We start from the raw sequence: 16,741 nt of genomic DNA, 5'->3' as shown, positions 1-16,741 counted from the left end.
TCAAAATGAGCTAATTTTACTGTAATTTTTACAAAACTGGGCTATTATATAACATATAGCTTTAGATTTACAGTAGTGTAATTATTTACCAATAATTAATCTAACCCCGGCCTTCTGGCTCAACTAATCCCGCTGCAGCCATTTTAACACAGGTGCATCATCCAAGCTGCTGAGAGCCAACTCCATGCTAACAGTTTAGCCTCACATTGCAGCTTATAATGCACTAACACGTGTGACATAGCGTCAGACATCTCAATAATTGTTCAGACATAACACTCATAAAACCATAAATGTGAAAAATTTGCTTTAAACAGCAACAAACTGTTTAACTAAAATGTGCTCACCTCTTACTCCATGTGCTCCTTCTCTTCACTGGGAGAGTATTACGGATACCTCTTCAAAAATATTTGCTTACATGACCAATTTATTTCATGGTTTTCTAGAAACAAGGGTGGCTCAACTAACTTTATGGTGCATTAATAAATTTATGATTGTATGTTAGACAATGTGTGGGATCCCATTAAATGGTACCTGTTGGATGTGATCTTTCCTCTAACAGAACAGATGTGCGAATAGTTCCTTCTTCACTTTAGTTCTTGTCATTTGAGTGAATTGACCCTTTAACTACAATATTCAAGTTAAAGCCAACGTTTTTGAAACTTCACATGCTGTACGTACTCTGAAACAAAAAACTGACAGGCATTTCTCAAAGTTGTATAAAACTGTTCGACACATTGGCTGGTTGTGTAATGCTATTGTTGACCAAAGGGTCTTTGAGGTTCGACAAGTCTCACAATTATTTGCACTTAGAGGTGCTGCATTTGCTATGAGTAACATGTTTATGCATGAGTAGAAGAATGAATGCATCTTTGCGTGTGAGTCTGTGTTTATGACGGTGTACATTTACGATCTGAACACATTTATATATGACACACATTAGCACACACACAATATTTCTGTAGCTGTTGGTTAGTTTTGTTGTTATATTTGGTGGTAAGAACTTTCTTCAAAGACATTGAAACCAAAACGGTGTCCTTAAAATTCTGTATGTGTGTGTGTGTGTGTATGTGTGTGTGACAGGTTCACGGACTGCAGAGTTGAGTCCACAAGGTTCTCCCACTTTAGGACAGCAGAGCAGCACCAGTGAAGACATCTGGGTGCTGCGCAAACCACTGGCAGGTAAACACAAAGTGTGCCTTTTTTAGGGAATCATGTGACACTCTGTATTAGACAGCTGTGCCCTTTATAATCGACTACTGCAGCTTCTTACTGGCAGGCCTCCCCGCATGTATGGTCAAACCTCTGCAGATGATCCAGAATGCAGCAGCACGTCTGGTTTTCAACCAAAAACAGCACGTCACCTCGCTGTTCAGACCGCTTCACTGACTTCCAGTTGCTGCCCACATAAAATTCAAAACTTGCATTCACAACTACAATGAAAACAGCTCAGTCCTTCCTGAGCTCTCTCCTTCAGGTCTACACTCCCTCCCGCTCACTAGGCTTGTCCAGTCAAAGGCTCCTGATACCGCCACCACAATAGGGCCGGTCAATAGCTGGATTGTTCTTCTGTGGTTCCTCGGTGGTGGAACGAGTTATCAAACTCTGTTCAATCTGCAGAGTCCCTCTTGGCCTTTAAGAAAAGACTAAAAACAGAGTTCTTCACTGAGCACCATTGCACTTCAAAGACTGCAAAACAATAAAATCCTATTACGTCCACACTGCCTGTAGACACTACAGTCCTATTATTCCACTTGAACTTCTTTTAAGGTTCTTATCCAGGTTGTTTTCTCCTGACTAGATCCTTGCTTGTGTTGTATCTACTCTCAGATGTACGTCGCTTTAGATAAAAGCATCTGCTAAAAGAAATTGTAGAATTGTAGAAATAATGCTGCTTCCTGCAATGTGTGTGTTTCTGCGTGGAGGTGGCGAGCGCAGTGGCAGCGTTGGCAGCCTCGGCAGCGTTCGGTCGTCCAGCAGCCTGCAGGGCTCTGGGAACACACATGTCCTGACCACGCCTGCACCCAGCCCACACCCTGCACCCACACCTGGAGTCAACACTCACGGCCTTAACGCTCCAGGCCTGCATGCACAGGCAGAGGGGGTCAAGGTATGAGACGTCTTGCATGTATTTGTATTTGCACGTTTCACGCTGCTACTAGATTTTTGCAAAACAACACGTCGTTTCTGGGAAACAGGAAAACACCCTCAGGAAACAAACACATCTCTAGTTACCAAGTTAACCACAATTCAGTTTCCTGCTCAGTTTCTTTTTTAAATTGCTGGAGAGATCAGCATTTCTCTTTTCAACAGTTGCATAAAGACAGTGGCCTCTGGTTTATTTTGTTTTTATCAATCACATACCGTATTACACCTCTAAATGGCAGCATCATCCTTAAATGTCTGGATAGCTGCAGTAGCTAAGTTCGAGTCAAACATCTAAATGCTACTTTGTCATTTTTTTGAACCTCACCTTCAGTCATTTGTCTCAAATAAGTTAGAGTTTATCCATCATGGAGAGTGAAATGTCAATTTTAGCACAAGTGTATGAATAGATGGTCATAATAGAATAATGAAATGCTCATGAAAATCTGCCAATAAACATTGTTACTAACAAATACATTGTGGACAAGTTATAAGAGCATGTGATCCTTGACTGCATGAATCAAATTGTTGTTTTATAAGCTTAAATTGTTGTATTTGCAATATACAACAGAAATGAGTGCACCTCTGTTTAATATCACAGACAAATGTCAAATTATTTGCACAACTTGAACAGTATAGTTTTGAAAAACAGTCAAATGCTTTAGAGTAATGAATGGAAATCAGAATTTCTATGACAGACCAGACAATCAACCTCTATGACCAACCAACAAGAAAAAAAACCTTCCTAGCAAAACTACAAGATGAAACTTTGCTAAAGAGCGTTTTAAAAAGAAAGCCAGATGAATATTCGCATTCTTTGGTCAGATGATGGTCAGGACAGAGTTGTTTGACGCAGACGAGGTCCGGCAAATTGACATGAACCTGGTTGGGGCTACCACAGGGAAAGCATGGTCCCACCTCCGTGTTTTACTGTCAGGACTACACTTTCACTGTAGTCCTGACAATGAAGCACAGACGAGGTTCACTTTTAGGACTATGCTTCACTTTAGTCCTGACAGTAAAGCACATAGGCGGCTCATTGTCAGGACTAAAGTGATAGCATAGTCCTGACAATGAAGCACTGAGGTGGGATGATATCTAGTGCAAAATGTGGTGGTTAGACGATTTTAAAAGACAGCTGTATGAATGTCTGTGGATAAACCAAAATATTGGTTGATGAGAAGACTTCCAGTCTGTAAAAGATTGGCAGACAAAGAATATGATAATGACCCAAAGTGCACAGAAGAAATAAATGAAAGCTATGACCTGGATGACTATATATCTTTAGTCAAATAAAAAAATCTTTGGGGTATTTTAAAGAGAAAGGTAGAGCAACACAGCCCCTCCAGCAAAGTAGTGTAGCACAATTTTGAATCACCTGAGATTTAAATGATATTGCACTCACTTGAGATAATCCTGACACACTTAAAGCCGTATTTGAGTGTATGCATACATACGAGACATAGGAAATAGAGGATCAGTATCACATGCAGTCGGACTTCACCTCTGTAGTAAGAGATTTTGTCCATAGTGCTTTTTGTTGCCTGTGTAATGTTGTTTTTGCCCTCCGTTGCCTCGTGTGTTTTTATTTATAATCGGTGATTTCATGCACCCTGCAGGTCTACTCTCTTATACGTCAGCTTATTCTAAATTTAATTCCATCTCAGCATATAATTAGTGTATTTTTTTAGGGTAGTTCCTTAAAATTGTTCCACTAATTGCCGAATTGGATGGTGTTCCCACGCCAGGCATTTAGCGAATATTTACCCTCGTGTCTCAGCTGCACCGGAAAATAGCATGAAATACAGGAGGAAGAGGGTTGCAAAGCCAGAGTGTGTGTTATATGTGCACTGAGCTGAGTCACGAGGCACCTCTGGGATTTCAGTGATTATGCTTGAGTAAATGTTACTTCATGTGCGGGTGTGTGTGTGTGTGTATACATACATATTTGTGTGTGTTTTTGTGCTTTAGCTCCTGGCCACCGTGCTGTCTCAGTCGGTAAAAGCCAAGGAGCATCTCTTGGAGCAGTCGCAGTCTGTCGAGCAGTCAGCAAGTAAGCACACGAACTCACCCAACGACGGCATTAAACAATATCTTTACTTAAAGTGATCATTTGTGTCAGTTTCAATTTGGGTTAAAAGTTTGTTTTGCTGCTGCGGTGGTTTTAACAGATTCTAAAGTGTGTCTCCTCCTGCTCGTGAGAAAATGTGTGATCTGTTGTTTTTTAAAAAAAACAGCCTTTTTAAAGTGATGACAATTAAAAATGATCAAGGCGGTGTTCAGTAGAACAACTGCCCGAGGGCCTGCAGGGTTTGCTTTTATGAATCATTTCTTCTTCACTTCACTTTCAGTCAACCTGGCCTTCTAAAGACCACCTGTCTGCTCACATCAGACACAAGCAGCACTTCCTGCCCTGGACCTTGAATAATAGCATTTAAAGTTGTGCTTTATTTATAAAAAGCTACTCTAAAATTCTGCTTCAAACCACCAGCGTCGGGCCGTAGTGTGATGAATCCGTTTTGCTTCTCAGAAATCTGTGTGTTTTGTGTTTTAGCTGCAGCGAGACAGGTTTGCTTGTAGTCAGCAGAATAAAAAGCAGTTATTAAACAGGCAGCAGTGAACTGTGTTAGTCTGAGCAGCTGTAAGCCACCGGAGAGGTTGAAAAAGTCCAAATGCTTTAGTGCAACTTAAATAAAGCAGAAATGAAAAGTAAATTAGGATAATCAAAATTACCTTCAAGTCAACATAGAGCACAATACTTTCCGCTTGATGTTGAAATGAGCATTATTTAACCCTAAACTCCAAAATTTTACTGTCACTTATGTTGAAAACTGTGTAATAATTTTATAGGATGAGAAGGTTCTTACAGGTTTAACGCTGCATTGCTGCGAATTCACTGTTGTTATTCTCCTTTGTCTGTAAAACATGTTTGTTCTATTCATATGCACATACAGGACATTTGAAAGGCATTTATGCTCATAGTTGTAGCTGATTGGCTAATCTCACATTGGAAGAGCCGTGTGGTACATTAGCATATTTAATCTTCCATCAGTCTCCTGGTTTAAGTGATATGTGGGAAGTGTAGCGCTAAAACAGCACCTCAAAGCCGGCCAAGCATGAAAGCTGTTAGCAAAATTTTTATGGAGCACTACGTGGGCAATTTAAGCCCGACTATAATATCTCCACTGCTTCTCTATCTCAAAGAACGCTTTTGATGTCCAGATAAAACCAGGTCCTGGCAAAGAAACAAACAATTAGGGGACACAGTAGCATTTTAAGTTCAGGTTCTCTAGTTTCACAATAATTTGCCAGAATAGAGAATTGATTTTGATGGAAGAAGAGTTCATATGAAGCTGCTCAGTTCTTAAACAGTCAGAAATTACTTCAAATAAACAGTTAAGAAATTATTAAGAAACAACAATTGAAGCACTGCCAAGGTGTTATAAATAACTGGCTCGTAGGTGGGATTAACAACAGTATTCTGTTCTTTATCCCTCTCCCTCCTTTCCCTTGTCTTGCTTTTGTTTTTTTCTTAACCTCAAGGCTCTTCTAGCTGCACAGTTCATGAACAGCGGTCGTTTGAGCGGAAGGCAGAAGAGGATGACGGGAAAGTGAGTTTTTGGATGGCAGATTGGTTCACTTCCCTTTTTCTGTTTTTGCTTTTGTTTCTCCTCAAATCTCTGGGTTTTTTGGATGGAAAAGAGGCATCAGTAAGGTATCTGCTGGGTTTGGTTTTTTGTTGCACCTGAACAGATGACACCCCGCCATTGGGCATGTGAATGTGTCACCATGGAGACAGGCAGAGTGACAGACACATCGAGGAGTCAGTTGTCGTCTTGCCTTCTGTCCGTCCACCCTCCCCCTGCCCTCACACCACACCGAGACGCCCACAGACGTTGTGTGTTCTGTGGAGCTCAGGGTTAAACTCCCTCTGTGCGCTCTAGAGCCAAGCAGATGCCAAATTCTGGGATCAAACATTTACCGGTTGCCAGGCGACAGTGGCACGCCGTCAGAGAAGCCAAAGCAGGAGTGTTGTAGCGTTGTTGCTGACATTGACACTAAAGTCATTCACAAACTATCAATCATACACCAGGGCTGTAACCAAACCAAAGACTGGTCTACTAAAAATAACAACTCACCCTGTTGCTGGTTATGTTTGTGCTATTCATGAACGGGATCTAAAGGCTCAGCCAGTGTGAGGAGGGTTTTTGCATAATTGTTAAACTGAAATGTTCCAGATCATCAAACTAATAGTTATATTTGTCAAATATTAGAAAGAGATAACCCACAAAACACAAATTGCAGTTTTTAAATGATGTTTTATTGAAAATGTGCATCACCCCTGTGAAAAAGTAATTGCCCCCTGAACCTAATAACTAGTTGGTCTCTTGGTAGCAACAACTGAAGTTAAATGTTTGTTCCAGCTTGTGATCAGTCTTTTACATCATGGAGGAATTCTGGTCCACTCTTCTTTGCAGAATATTTTTAATTCAGTCACATTAGATGGTTTTACAGCATGATCTGTCCTTTTAAGGTCTTGTCACAGAATCTCAGTTAGATTCAAGTCCAGACTTTGACTCGGCCACTCCAGAAACTTCATTTAGTTCTTTTTGAGCCACTCAGAGGTGGACTTGTTTTTGTGCTTTTTAATATTTTCATCCTACATAAACCGTTTGTGTTGAGCTTTATGTCATGAACTGATTGATGGTAGATATTCTCTGGGAGGATTTTCTGATAGAGAGCAGAATTCATGGCTCCCTCAGTGATGACAAGTCGTCCAGGTCCAGATTTGTTCCACCTTTGACTCATCAGTCCACAGGATGTTATCCCAGAAGTCTTGGAGCTCATCCAGATATTTTTTTTGTAAATACCAGACAAGCCTTTATGTTCTTTTTGGTCAGTAGTGGTTTGATCCTTGCAACTTTCCCATGGATCCATTTTCTCCCAGAGTCTTCCTTACTGTGGAATCATGTAGACGAACCTTAACTGAGGCCAGTAAGGTCTGCAGATCTTTAGATGTTTGTCTGGGTTCTTTTGTGACCTCCTGGATTAGATATTGACGCTCTTGGACAAATGTTGGTCGTTGGTCCAGTCCTGGTAAGATTCACAACTATTTCGTAGATTTGGTAGCAAATTACTTTTTCACACTAGGCAAGATGGACTGGACAGCATGTTTCCTTCAAAAATCAAAATCATCATCTAAAAACTGCATTTTTTGTTTTTTCTTGTTATCTTTGCCTTATATTAAAATATGTTTGAAGATCTGAAACATTTAAGTGTGACAAATTCGCAACAATAGAAGATTTTGGTCAGAAGGCAAATACTTTTTCACTGTATTTGCTTTTTGTGGATGATCTGTTGCTGAGGTGGCAGAGCGGGTTGTCTATTAATTGCAACCCAAAGTTGCTTCCAATGGCAGTGTGAATGATGAACGACAAAACACATTGTAAACAACTTTGAGTACCACTAAGGTAGAAAAATGCCTTATAAGTGCAGACCATTTACTATTAGGGTGGTTTACAGCTGAAGTCTGGGTGAGTAGTATTATGTTGAAGGCCATAGTTCTTTGTCCCCTCTGGGTTGAAAGAGTTTGAGTATCTTGAGATCTTTTTACAAGAGGCAGAAAATACGGAGCATGACATAGACAGACAGATTGGTTCAGAGGGAGCTGAAGCTTTTGATTTACCAGCTGATCCACCATCAGCTATGGTTATGAGCTCTGGGTAGCAACTGAAAGACCGAAGTTGCAGATACAAGCAGACAAAATTAATTTTCACTGTAGGGTGACTGGGCTTAGTTGTAAAGAAAAAATCAGCTGTGGTGGTTGGGGTATCTGATTAGGATGCCTCCTGGGCAGCTTCCTCTTTAGGTTTTCTGGGAATGTCCACCTGGGTGGAGATCTTAGAACTAACTGGAGAGATTACATATCTCATCTGGACTGGGAACAATTCGGGATCCCCCATAAGGAACTGGAAAGCATTGCTAGGAAGTTGAACGTCTAGATAACCTGCTTAACTGCTGCCACCTCCACCCAACCAACCCAACGATATGGATTATTAGAACTAAACCTCTAAGCCTTATAAACCTAAATGAATTATATATAAGCAGAAAAAAGCTACATGCACCATATTTGATCATTATAACCCCATACTGAGAATACATAGCAGACCAGCATGTCCACACCCATATTCATGTGATTTCTGAAAACAGAACTATACTTGTGGTCCCATTACGAAAACTATTTAGGAATGTGGCACTGTTTTTAGATGGCAGTTCTTTGATATGGCATCAGCTATCTTTGAGCAAAGTACACGTCAAATAAGTTAGCCGTCTCCATTTGGTGTGGAAATTTCCATATTACGAATCAGATAGTTTGTGCCTCCCACTGCCAAACATATTGGATAATCCTGGATGTCTGTTGATGTAGAGTTTTTCTAATCTAAGTAACACCAGTGATTGATTGACTAATGACATTTTGACCAATGAGAGCATACTAGCAAACCTGTTGACTTGGACACTACAGCCCTAGTGTATACCAGTTGTTTAAGAAATAATCTAATTTGAACTTGATAAGGTTTGTTAACCCAAATCATAAACATTCTAGTGGTCTACAGTAGTATCTGCTCGATCTAGTTTTGAGGTGTTTCCCATTGAGATCAATACAGGCACACTACAGGTGATTGGAAAAAACATTTATAGTCCTTGCTGTGAATAGTTTCCTCTGTTTGGAAAAATACTAAAGAAAAAAGATTTCTACAGAGAACTACTGAAAGCAAGGTCAGTGAAATAGCTCGGACAGCCAGTATTGGATCAGGTGGTGATGCAGTTTGACCTTTAGTTGTCGTGTTGGCTGTCCATTCCCAATCTTTCTAAATATGTTTGCCATTAAAATAGCTCAAAAATGTCTCTTTTGAATTCTCTTATGATAAGAATCTGAGCAAAAATATTTGCAAAGTGACGTAGTCCTTCCCATTTCTGGAAAAAACACACATTGCTTTTGAGATGTAGTGTTTCACTTTCCAATTACCTTCTTTGTATTTGGATGCTGGAATTAACCCCAGTGGCAGATATCTCAAAATGTGACTACCACTAGTGAATGCGTTTTCATTTAGCTATGGGGTAAGTCTTGCTATTTCTACAAACCTGTGCGATTTACAGGCAGTATTTGGGAGTAATGTTTATTCTAAAAAAGTCCATTGATAGCATTATTTATGACGATCCTACGATGAGATTGCTGCATATTTTAGTATTTTAGTAGACAGTATATTAGTTCTTCAAATTCAGGAAGTATTGGAAGTTTACATTCTGTTTAGCGAGTTCTAGAGTAGGTTTCTGTTCCTTATTGTCGATTTTGTTGTTGAATAGGATTCAAACTTGGGATTACGTTGGATGTTTGTACGGGGTCATTTCACATCAAATCATCAGGAGCCTTCTGCTTGACCATCTCTGATTTGCTTGAAACTTTTTTAAAGATTGATAATATCAAATACTTTCTCGGGTAATTACAAAGATAGAGAAAATCTCTGTTGACCCACTTTTAGCTGTTTTTCACTCATTTAAATGTGACAATTAAAATTTGTTTGAAAAAAACTTTTTCATTTCCGTGACCAAATATTTCATTTTAAAAAGTATTCTGTGTGTTTTTTCATTTAATTAAATTTTATTTATATAGTGCCAATTACAACATTTGTAAACTCATAGCACTTCATTTATTTTAAACAGAAAACGGAGAAACCAACGATCCTAAGCTGCCTTTGGATTCCCTGTGAGCAAGCACTGGGCAATGGTGGGAAGGAACTAAATTTGATTTGTATTATTGTGATATTCAACTACATATGTTTCAGAAAATATCACTCATTGATTTGTGCATGATCAATTTTTTTGTGCCTAAAGATGGGACTTCGTGATGGGTTTGATTTTGTTATAAATTTCATCTCACCCATACTCAGAGACTATTTGATCTACTTGCACAACAAAATCGAATAATAGAAATACTTTATTAATCCCTGAGGGGAAATTCAGTTGCTACAGCAGAAAGAGTACAGGTCCCACCACCATAAAACAGACAAATAAGCAAATATTTGCAGTAAATAATAATATGAAAAATATGAAATGCAAAATATTTCATGTAAAGAATTTACAAATGTTGAAGTGTTTTATGTGCAGGGCAAATAGTGTGCAAGAGTAAACAAAAAAGTATAATATTAAAACTTGTGAATCAATGACATGATGTGAAATAACGATGACAGTTTCAGGCTTTAATCTTTAATAGCTCCTGAGATATTGTGGTTCAAACGTGCGAAAAAGCACACTGAAAGTGGGTGAATGGGCAGTTTTTTTGATAAAAAATAACTTGGAAAATATTTGACATAACGAGCTGTAAATATCACAATTATCTTTAGAAATATCCTTTTTTATCCTGTGAAAACTTCAGGTGTGAGAGCAGAAACTGTTCTAATTATTTGACGATTTGAGATGGGATGACTCCCGCGCTGTTTTTCCAGAACAGTGTTCCCTCCTGTGTCGGCTGCTCTGCTGCGCTCTAGAACAGGCCTGTGGACCCTTCTAGAAGCAGGCGGCGGTGGCGTTCTGTGTTCTAGAAGCGGGCAGTAGTGTTCTGTGTTCTGTGTTCTAGAAGCAGGCAGTAGTGACGTGGCTGGGTGAGTTTCAGCTGCAGTTCTACACCACCCACTTCCTCACCGCGGGATATGATCTAGACACCATTAGCCGCATGACCCCCGAGGTAAGGTCATGACCCCTGACCCCCTCACGCCCCGCCCCCTGTCTGTCAAGGCTCCGCCCAGCACAGCTCTCAAATCAGCTCCCCACTGACCTGGATGATGTCATCATGACCCTCCTGTCTCTGTCACCTGACCCCCCGGTGTGAGTCCTGAGCCTCAACAGTCACTTCTCATGCTCCGTCTGCTTCATTTGCATACCTGTGTTCACACATGGCCGCTGTAAGCACCGTGTTTGTCCTTGAATGTGGTTTTACTGCCATTGTGTGTGTGTGTGTGTGTGTGTGTGTGTGTAATAGTTTGTGTACTGAAGCAGACACAGTGGTATGATGTAAACCCACCTAAGGGCAGGGGACGCTCATCCGTGATATGCCTCCTGAAGGCCTCCTGAAGGCATATCACATGCAGCTCATGTATAAATGTCAAACTTGCACATGAAATTGTTTACATTAAAAGAAAAAGCACCGACAGGAGCGGCTGTGAATTCGTGATGTGACTAAGTGTGCTTTGCGTTGAAGGACCTGACAGCGATTGGGGTCATGAAGCCTGGACATCGGAAGAAGTTAACGTCAGAGATCAGCAAGCTTCCCTCCACAGACTGGCTGCCGGATCACAAGCCTGTAAGACTCTCACGTGCACTATTATACAAACTGAAAGAAGGTGGAGAGTTTTACCAGCTGCACGCACACAAGCATATGCCGATCAGGCATAACATTATGATCACCTGCCTAATATTGTGCCGGTCCCCTTTATGCTGCTGAAACTCCTCTGACCCAGTGGGGCATGGACACAGGACCTCTGGAGATGTCCTTTGTCACCGGAATGGCAGCGGTGAATTCTGTGGGTCCTGTGGGTTGCAGAGTGGGGCCTACCTTGATCAGGCTTATCCTGGAACATCCAGACAACAGATGCTCAAGACGTTTTGGACCTGGGGAGTGTGGAATGTGGGTTAACACCTTAGCTCTGTTGTGTTCCCCAGACTACTCCTGAGCAGTTTTTCGGGGTTTGGGGTGCATTGTCCTGCTGAGGGTGGTAACTGGCATCAAGGACTGCTGTTGCCATGGGGGGCTGGGGGGGTTGCTTAACCTGCAGTGTTTAGGTAGATGGTACATGTCAAACATCCATATGAATGTCAGGACTCAAGGTTTCCCAGCAGAATGTTGCATTATGACAAGATATGACATGATAGATTTTATTCACTTCACCTGGCAGTGGTCATAATGTTGTGGCTGATCGGTGTCTACAGTACCAGTCAAAAGTTTGAAGACATTCAATGGTTTTAATTTATATGAACTAATTTCTACATTGTAGATTAATACTGAAGACATCAAAACTGTGAATGAACACATATTGAATTATGCTGTAAACAAATAATTAAAGAATATGTTTTATATTTTAGATTCTTTAACAATCCTGTTATATTTGGAACAGGAAGAGCAATGATGTTCATGGGTCAGTCTGAGTGTCCAAAAGTGTCGGAAACCAAAAAATCTGAAATAAACGTTGTTTATATCTTATTATTAACTCCATTACTAACCATTCCCATCAATATTTAGTGCAGTGATGTTCTTTACCTCTCACAGATCATGTTTCAATGAGCATAATTAATTTGTATTTCATAAAAAAATGCATGTTAAATTTTTTTAAATGTAAATTGGAATGATGTACATTTAAAATACAATAGTTTTACTTGACATTGATTTAAAAAATATTTTACCTTTTTGTTTTTCATGGAGTGATGTTGATAAATAAACGCGAGACATCTCTTCTGTTCAGGGTCAAATCGGCCTGCTGAGTTAAAATCAAGACAAATGAGTCATGAGGATTTGTCCCCGTTTTCATTTTATATGTTGATTACACTTATTAAGCCAAGCAGAAGAAGTTTCATTCAGAAAAATACTTTAAACATTTTTTGGGGAGATTTTTAAACTTATAAATGGGTCAGTCTGACCTGCAACATAACAGGAAAGCCCCCTTGTGCTTTGATGGCTTTCTCAGTCACCTTCATGAGGTCGTCTCATGAAGGTGACTAGTTTTGAATGAACAGGTGTTCCTTGTCAAGAGTCAATTTGTGGAATTACTTGCCTTCTTAATGTGTTTCAGACCATCATCTGTGTTGTGCAGAGGTAGGTTTAGATGCAGTGGATAGCCCTGTTTGACTACTGTTGTAATCCATATTATAGCAAGAACCACTCCACTCAGTAAAGAGAAATGAAGCTTGCCTTCAGTTTATCTGCAGTCAAATTATCTGGCACGATATTTCTTTCTACCTTGAGCTGGATTATTTTTCTAGAGCTGAGCAGGTTAGTTGCAAAGAATGCATACATCCTTATACATGAGGTGAACTGACTGTGAACCTCTAGAACTACAGCCAGTAGATGCACTGAAGTCAGAGCTAGTGCATCTTCTCTTCAACAAGCTGCAATCAAAGCAAAAACGGGCTGCTTTGAAAAATCTAAAATATTAAACATATCGTCACAGTTTTTTTTGTTTACTACGTAATTCCACTCATGTTCTTTCATACTTTTAGATGTCTACAGTAATCATCTACAATGTAGAAAATAATTAAAATAAATAAAAACTATTGAATGAGAAAGCGTGTCCAAACTTTTGACTGGTACTAGTTGGTTAGGAAGCTAATTTTTCCAAATCACTGTGCTCATGTTTCTGTGTCTTTGTGTTTGTCTTTTAGGCCAATCTGGGAGACTGGCTGTCTCACCTGGGTCTCAGTCAGTACTACCAGGTTCTTGTGCAGAACGGGTACGAAAACATTGACTTCATCTCGGATATCAGCCTCGAAGATCTGCAAGAGATTGGCATTACTAAGCTCGGTAAGACACAGCTACATTATTATTACGTAGCAAAATGAGACAAGTACAATGTTAAAACTGAATCTAGAGTATGCTCAAAATAAACAGATTTTATTGTGATTACACTACTCCTAATGTCACAGCATAAATACAGCCACAACATTATGACCACTGACAGGTGAAGTGAATAGCATTGATCATGTTGGTACTATGTCATATTCTGCTGGAAAACTTTGGATTTTGGCATCCGTGTTGATGAGACTTAGACACCCAAATAAATGTTGTCCCAGAACAACTGGCCTACCCCCACAGGAAAATGCACTCCATCACATCGCAAAAACACCAAACAATCAGGAACATCTTGAGGAACATGACAATCACCCAAGATGTTGATTTGAACTCCAAACTTCCTAGACCCCATTCAGATCAGGCATCAACAGGATGCAGTGGAACAAAGTGTGATTTCCCACTGCACAACTAAGAGTACCCACAGGATCCACTGCCAACATCCTTGTCCAGACCCCATAGGACATCCTGAGAGGTCCTCTGGTCCAGACCCAAGGGTTCAGAGCATTTTTGACCACATAAAGGGGACCAACACAATATTAGGCAGGTGGTCATAATGTTATGCCTGATCGGTGTATGTCTTAAGTCCCTTTGTGATTTACATTAACTCTACAATGTTCTCCTCCTCCACACCCTTGCCTCCCTTCAGGCCATCAGAAGAAGATCATGTTGGGGGTGAAGAGACTGAAGGAACTACAGACAAGAGAAAGCGGGTCTGAGCCTCCTCAAAGTCCTTCTACGCCTCCCTCCAGCCCCGGCAGTAGTACCGCCTCAGAGCCCCGGAGGGAGGCGAGGAAGCAGAGGGACGGAGCCCCCAGTCCGCTGGCCAAACCTCGCCCAGGGCTCACACATTCTCAGACCCCTCCACTCACCCCAACCCAGACCCCACCGCAGACCCCGCCTCATGGCCGGATGCAGCAGGCCTCCCCCAGGGCTCGGCCACGCCCCTCCACCAAGATGTCAGCAGATCCGTCGGTGCCATTCCTGCGACTGCCCAGTGAGGAGGAGGAGCGGCGCAGAACTCACAGTCTAATTGGCTCAGAATCAGACTCTAGATACGCCACCGTGTGCCGCAGCAGCTCCGCAAATACCGCCTCTAATGATGTCACCGTTAACCGCAGCCAATCCTCTGTCACCCTCCGCCCCCGTCGGAAAGGTCGGCCCCCGACTCCACCCAAACGCTCCTGTTCCTCCATCACTGGAGGTGACGGGGAGGTGGAGGGTCAGGTGGAGGGGCTGCTCGGGCTGCCAACCTATCGAGAGCGGCGAGCCAGTGACTGCGGCAGCCTGGGAGCAGCCTTAAGAGCTCAGGAAGCAGGTCTGCAGAGGTCAGAGGGAGCTTCTGGGAGCGTTCGCAGCCTCGCAGCCATGCTGGAAACGTCCATCGTGGGTGGAGCTAAACCAGTGCAGAGAAGTGTGGGAGGCAGCACCAACTACCTACAGGTGTGTGTGAGAAACAGATTTAAGATTTTAACAGTATTCATGTGTAACATTAATGTGATCTCCAGGTGAGCCCACCGCTGCTCCGTCGCCAGGCAGGTGCAGGAGGTCTTGGATCTGAGGAGGAGGATGTTCTAAATCGCCGCAGGACCATCAGTGGACTCGAAAGTCTCCCCGGCGACCAAGCTGACCAGTTACCTCGGCAACCGGTCCAGCAACGTCCAGAACCCCGGCCTCGCTCCACTGTGGTCACCTCAGCATCAGAGATCACTGATGGCACGGCGACGCTCCGGAGGAAGCCGCGTCCTGCTGCAGCAGAACCCGAGGCACCTGCATCCATGGTCACCACTGTTGTCACCATGACAACTGGCACAGACACCATACGCAGGAGGCCTCGCGTGTCTGAGCACGCCGAACGTGTCACTCAAAGCAATAATCAGTCAGATTCTGCCAAAAGTCAAATGGACGGAAGCCGGAAACCTGAAGGCGAGCCGCAGCAGAACGGCGGTGTGGTCCTGAGGCGGAGGCCGGTGTCTGAGGTCTCCGAGAGGACGAAACCAGAAGAGAGCTGTGAGTGGATGGAAGCGAGGAAGTCTCTGAAGCCGCCAGTCTCACCCAAACCGTCCAGCGTCGCCCTGAGGAAGACTCAAGCCGACCCCCCGACCCCAACTCGTAGGGTCCCCATACCAGGGCCTGATGATGCTGAGACAGCACAGAGCCCCGGTGAGATTCACACACATAAAAAAAAAAAAACCTTTTGACAAATAAAATTGTTTGTCTATATTAACATCTATGTGACCCTGCAGTAGTCAACATCACTTTAAACTAAGAGTGTCAAAGTCATTCTAGTTCAGGGCCCACATGTAGCCCAATTTGAATTCAAGTGGGCCGGACCAGTAAAATCACAGCATAGCATAAATAATCACAACTCCAAAAGTTTCCATTTGCTTTTATACAAATAAAGTACTTTCTGAAAATGTTCAGATTTACTAAATAATAATAACTAGAAAAGTACTCAAATAGTGCAGTACTCCGCCACGGCTGCTCAGTTGCTGTGTAATTCCCAACAGATGAAATTTTTAAAAAATTCATGGTCCATAGCGGTTGATTTGTAGTAGGATCGCAATCATATGATTGTCAGCAGGCAACTGACGTAGTGTCTTTACGTGTAGTCATAGTCACAGTGACGTACTGTCGCCATCTTGCAATGATACAGAAATCTTTAACAAATCCGTGGGTCCAGACTATAAGCCACATCACTGCCAAAATCTAATCACTTGTTCCTTGTGTCATTTCTGACCTTCCCTGAAAATTTCATCCAAGCCCATTTGTCCATTTTTGAGTAATGTTGCAAACAGACAGACAAACAGACAGACAAACAAACCAACGGCAATCGTCACATAACCCCATCGCCTTCCTTAGCAGAGTAATAAGAAAAATAGGTAGCAGTTTCAACAACATTGTGCATCAGTTGATGCATTCCAACTTACAGATCATAATTTATCTGAAAAGGCACAAAACATTTCGTCACAGCTATCTGAAACT

General features: G+C 41.8%; 2 protein-coding genes across 5 annotated transcripts in view; one reads left to right on the top strand and one right to left on the bottom strand.

Moving 5' to 3' along the window:
- LOC110957620 (protein FAM83G) overlaps positions 1-16,741 on the bottom strand; it is a 216,228-nt gene that overhangs the window by 122,409 nt on the left and 77,078 nt on the right. The window lies entirely within an intron of this gene.
- The window catches only part of si:dkeyp-9d4.3 (caskin-1), a 60,025-nt gene that overhangs the window by 34,557 nt on the left and 8,727 nt on the right, over positions 1-16,741 (top strand). For 2 of the 4 annotated variants that reach the window (XM_051951353.1, XM_022203742.2), the window contains 9 exons: positions 1,081-1,179; positions 1,923-2,107; positions 4,114-4,195; positions 5,686-5,753; positions 10,778-10,885; positions 11,399-11,500; positions 13,573-13,711; positions 14,406-15,199; positions 15,265-15,919. In XM_051951353.1, the coding sequence (XP_051807313.1) occupies positions 1,081-1,179; positions 1,923-2,107; positions 4,114-4,195; positions 5,686-5,753; positions 10,778-10,885; positions 11,399-11,500; positions 13,573-13,711; positions 14,406-15,199; positions 15,265-15,919 (2,232 nt within the window). The remainder of the gene's footprint in view (positions 1-1,080; positions 1,180-1,922; positions 2,108-4,113; positions 4,196-5,685; positions 5,754-10,777; positions 10,886-11,398; positions 11,501-13,572; positions 13,712-14,405; positions 15,200-15,264; positions 15,920-16,741) is intronic. The other 2 variants (XM_051951354.1, XM_051951355.1) reach the window with 2 other exon arrangements.

This window comes from Acanthochromis polyacanthus, chromosome 7, assembly GCF_021347895.1.
Source record: "Acanthochromis polyacanthus isolate Apoly-LR-REF ecotype Palm Island chromosome 7, KAUST_Apoly_ChrSc, whole genome shotgun sequence".
NCBI lineage: Eukaryota > Metazoa > Chordata > Actinopteri > Pomacentridae > Acanthochromis > Acanthochromis polyacanthus.
This window is presented reverse-complemented; position numbering and strand designations above follow the sequence as displayed.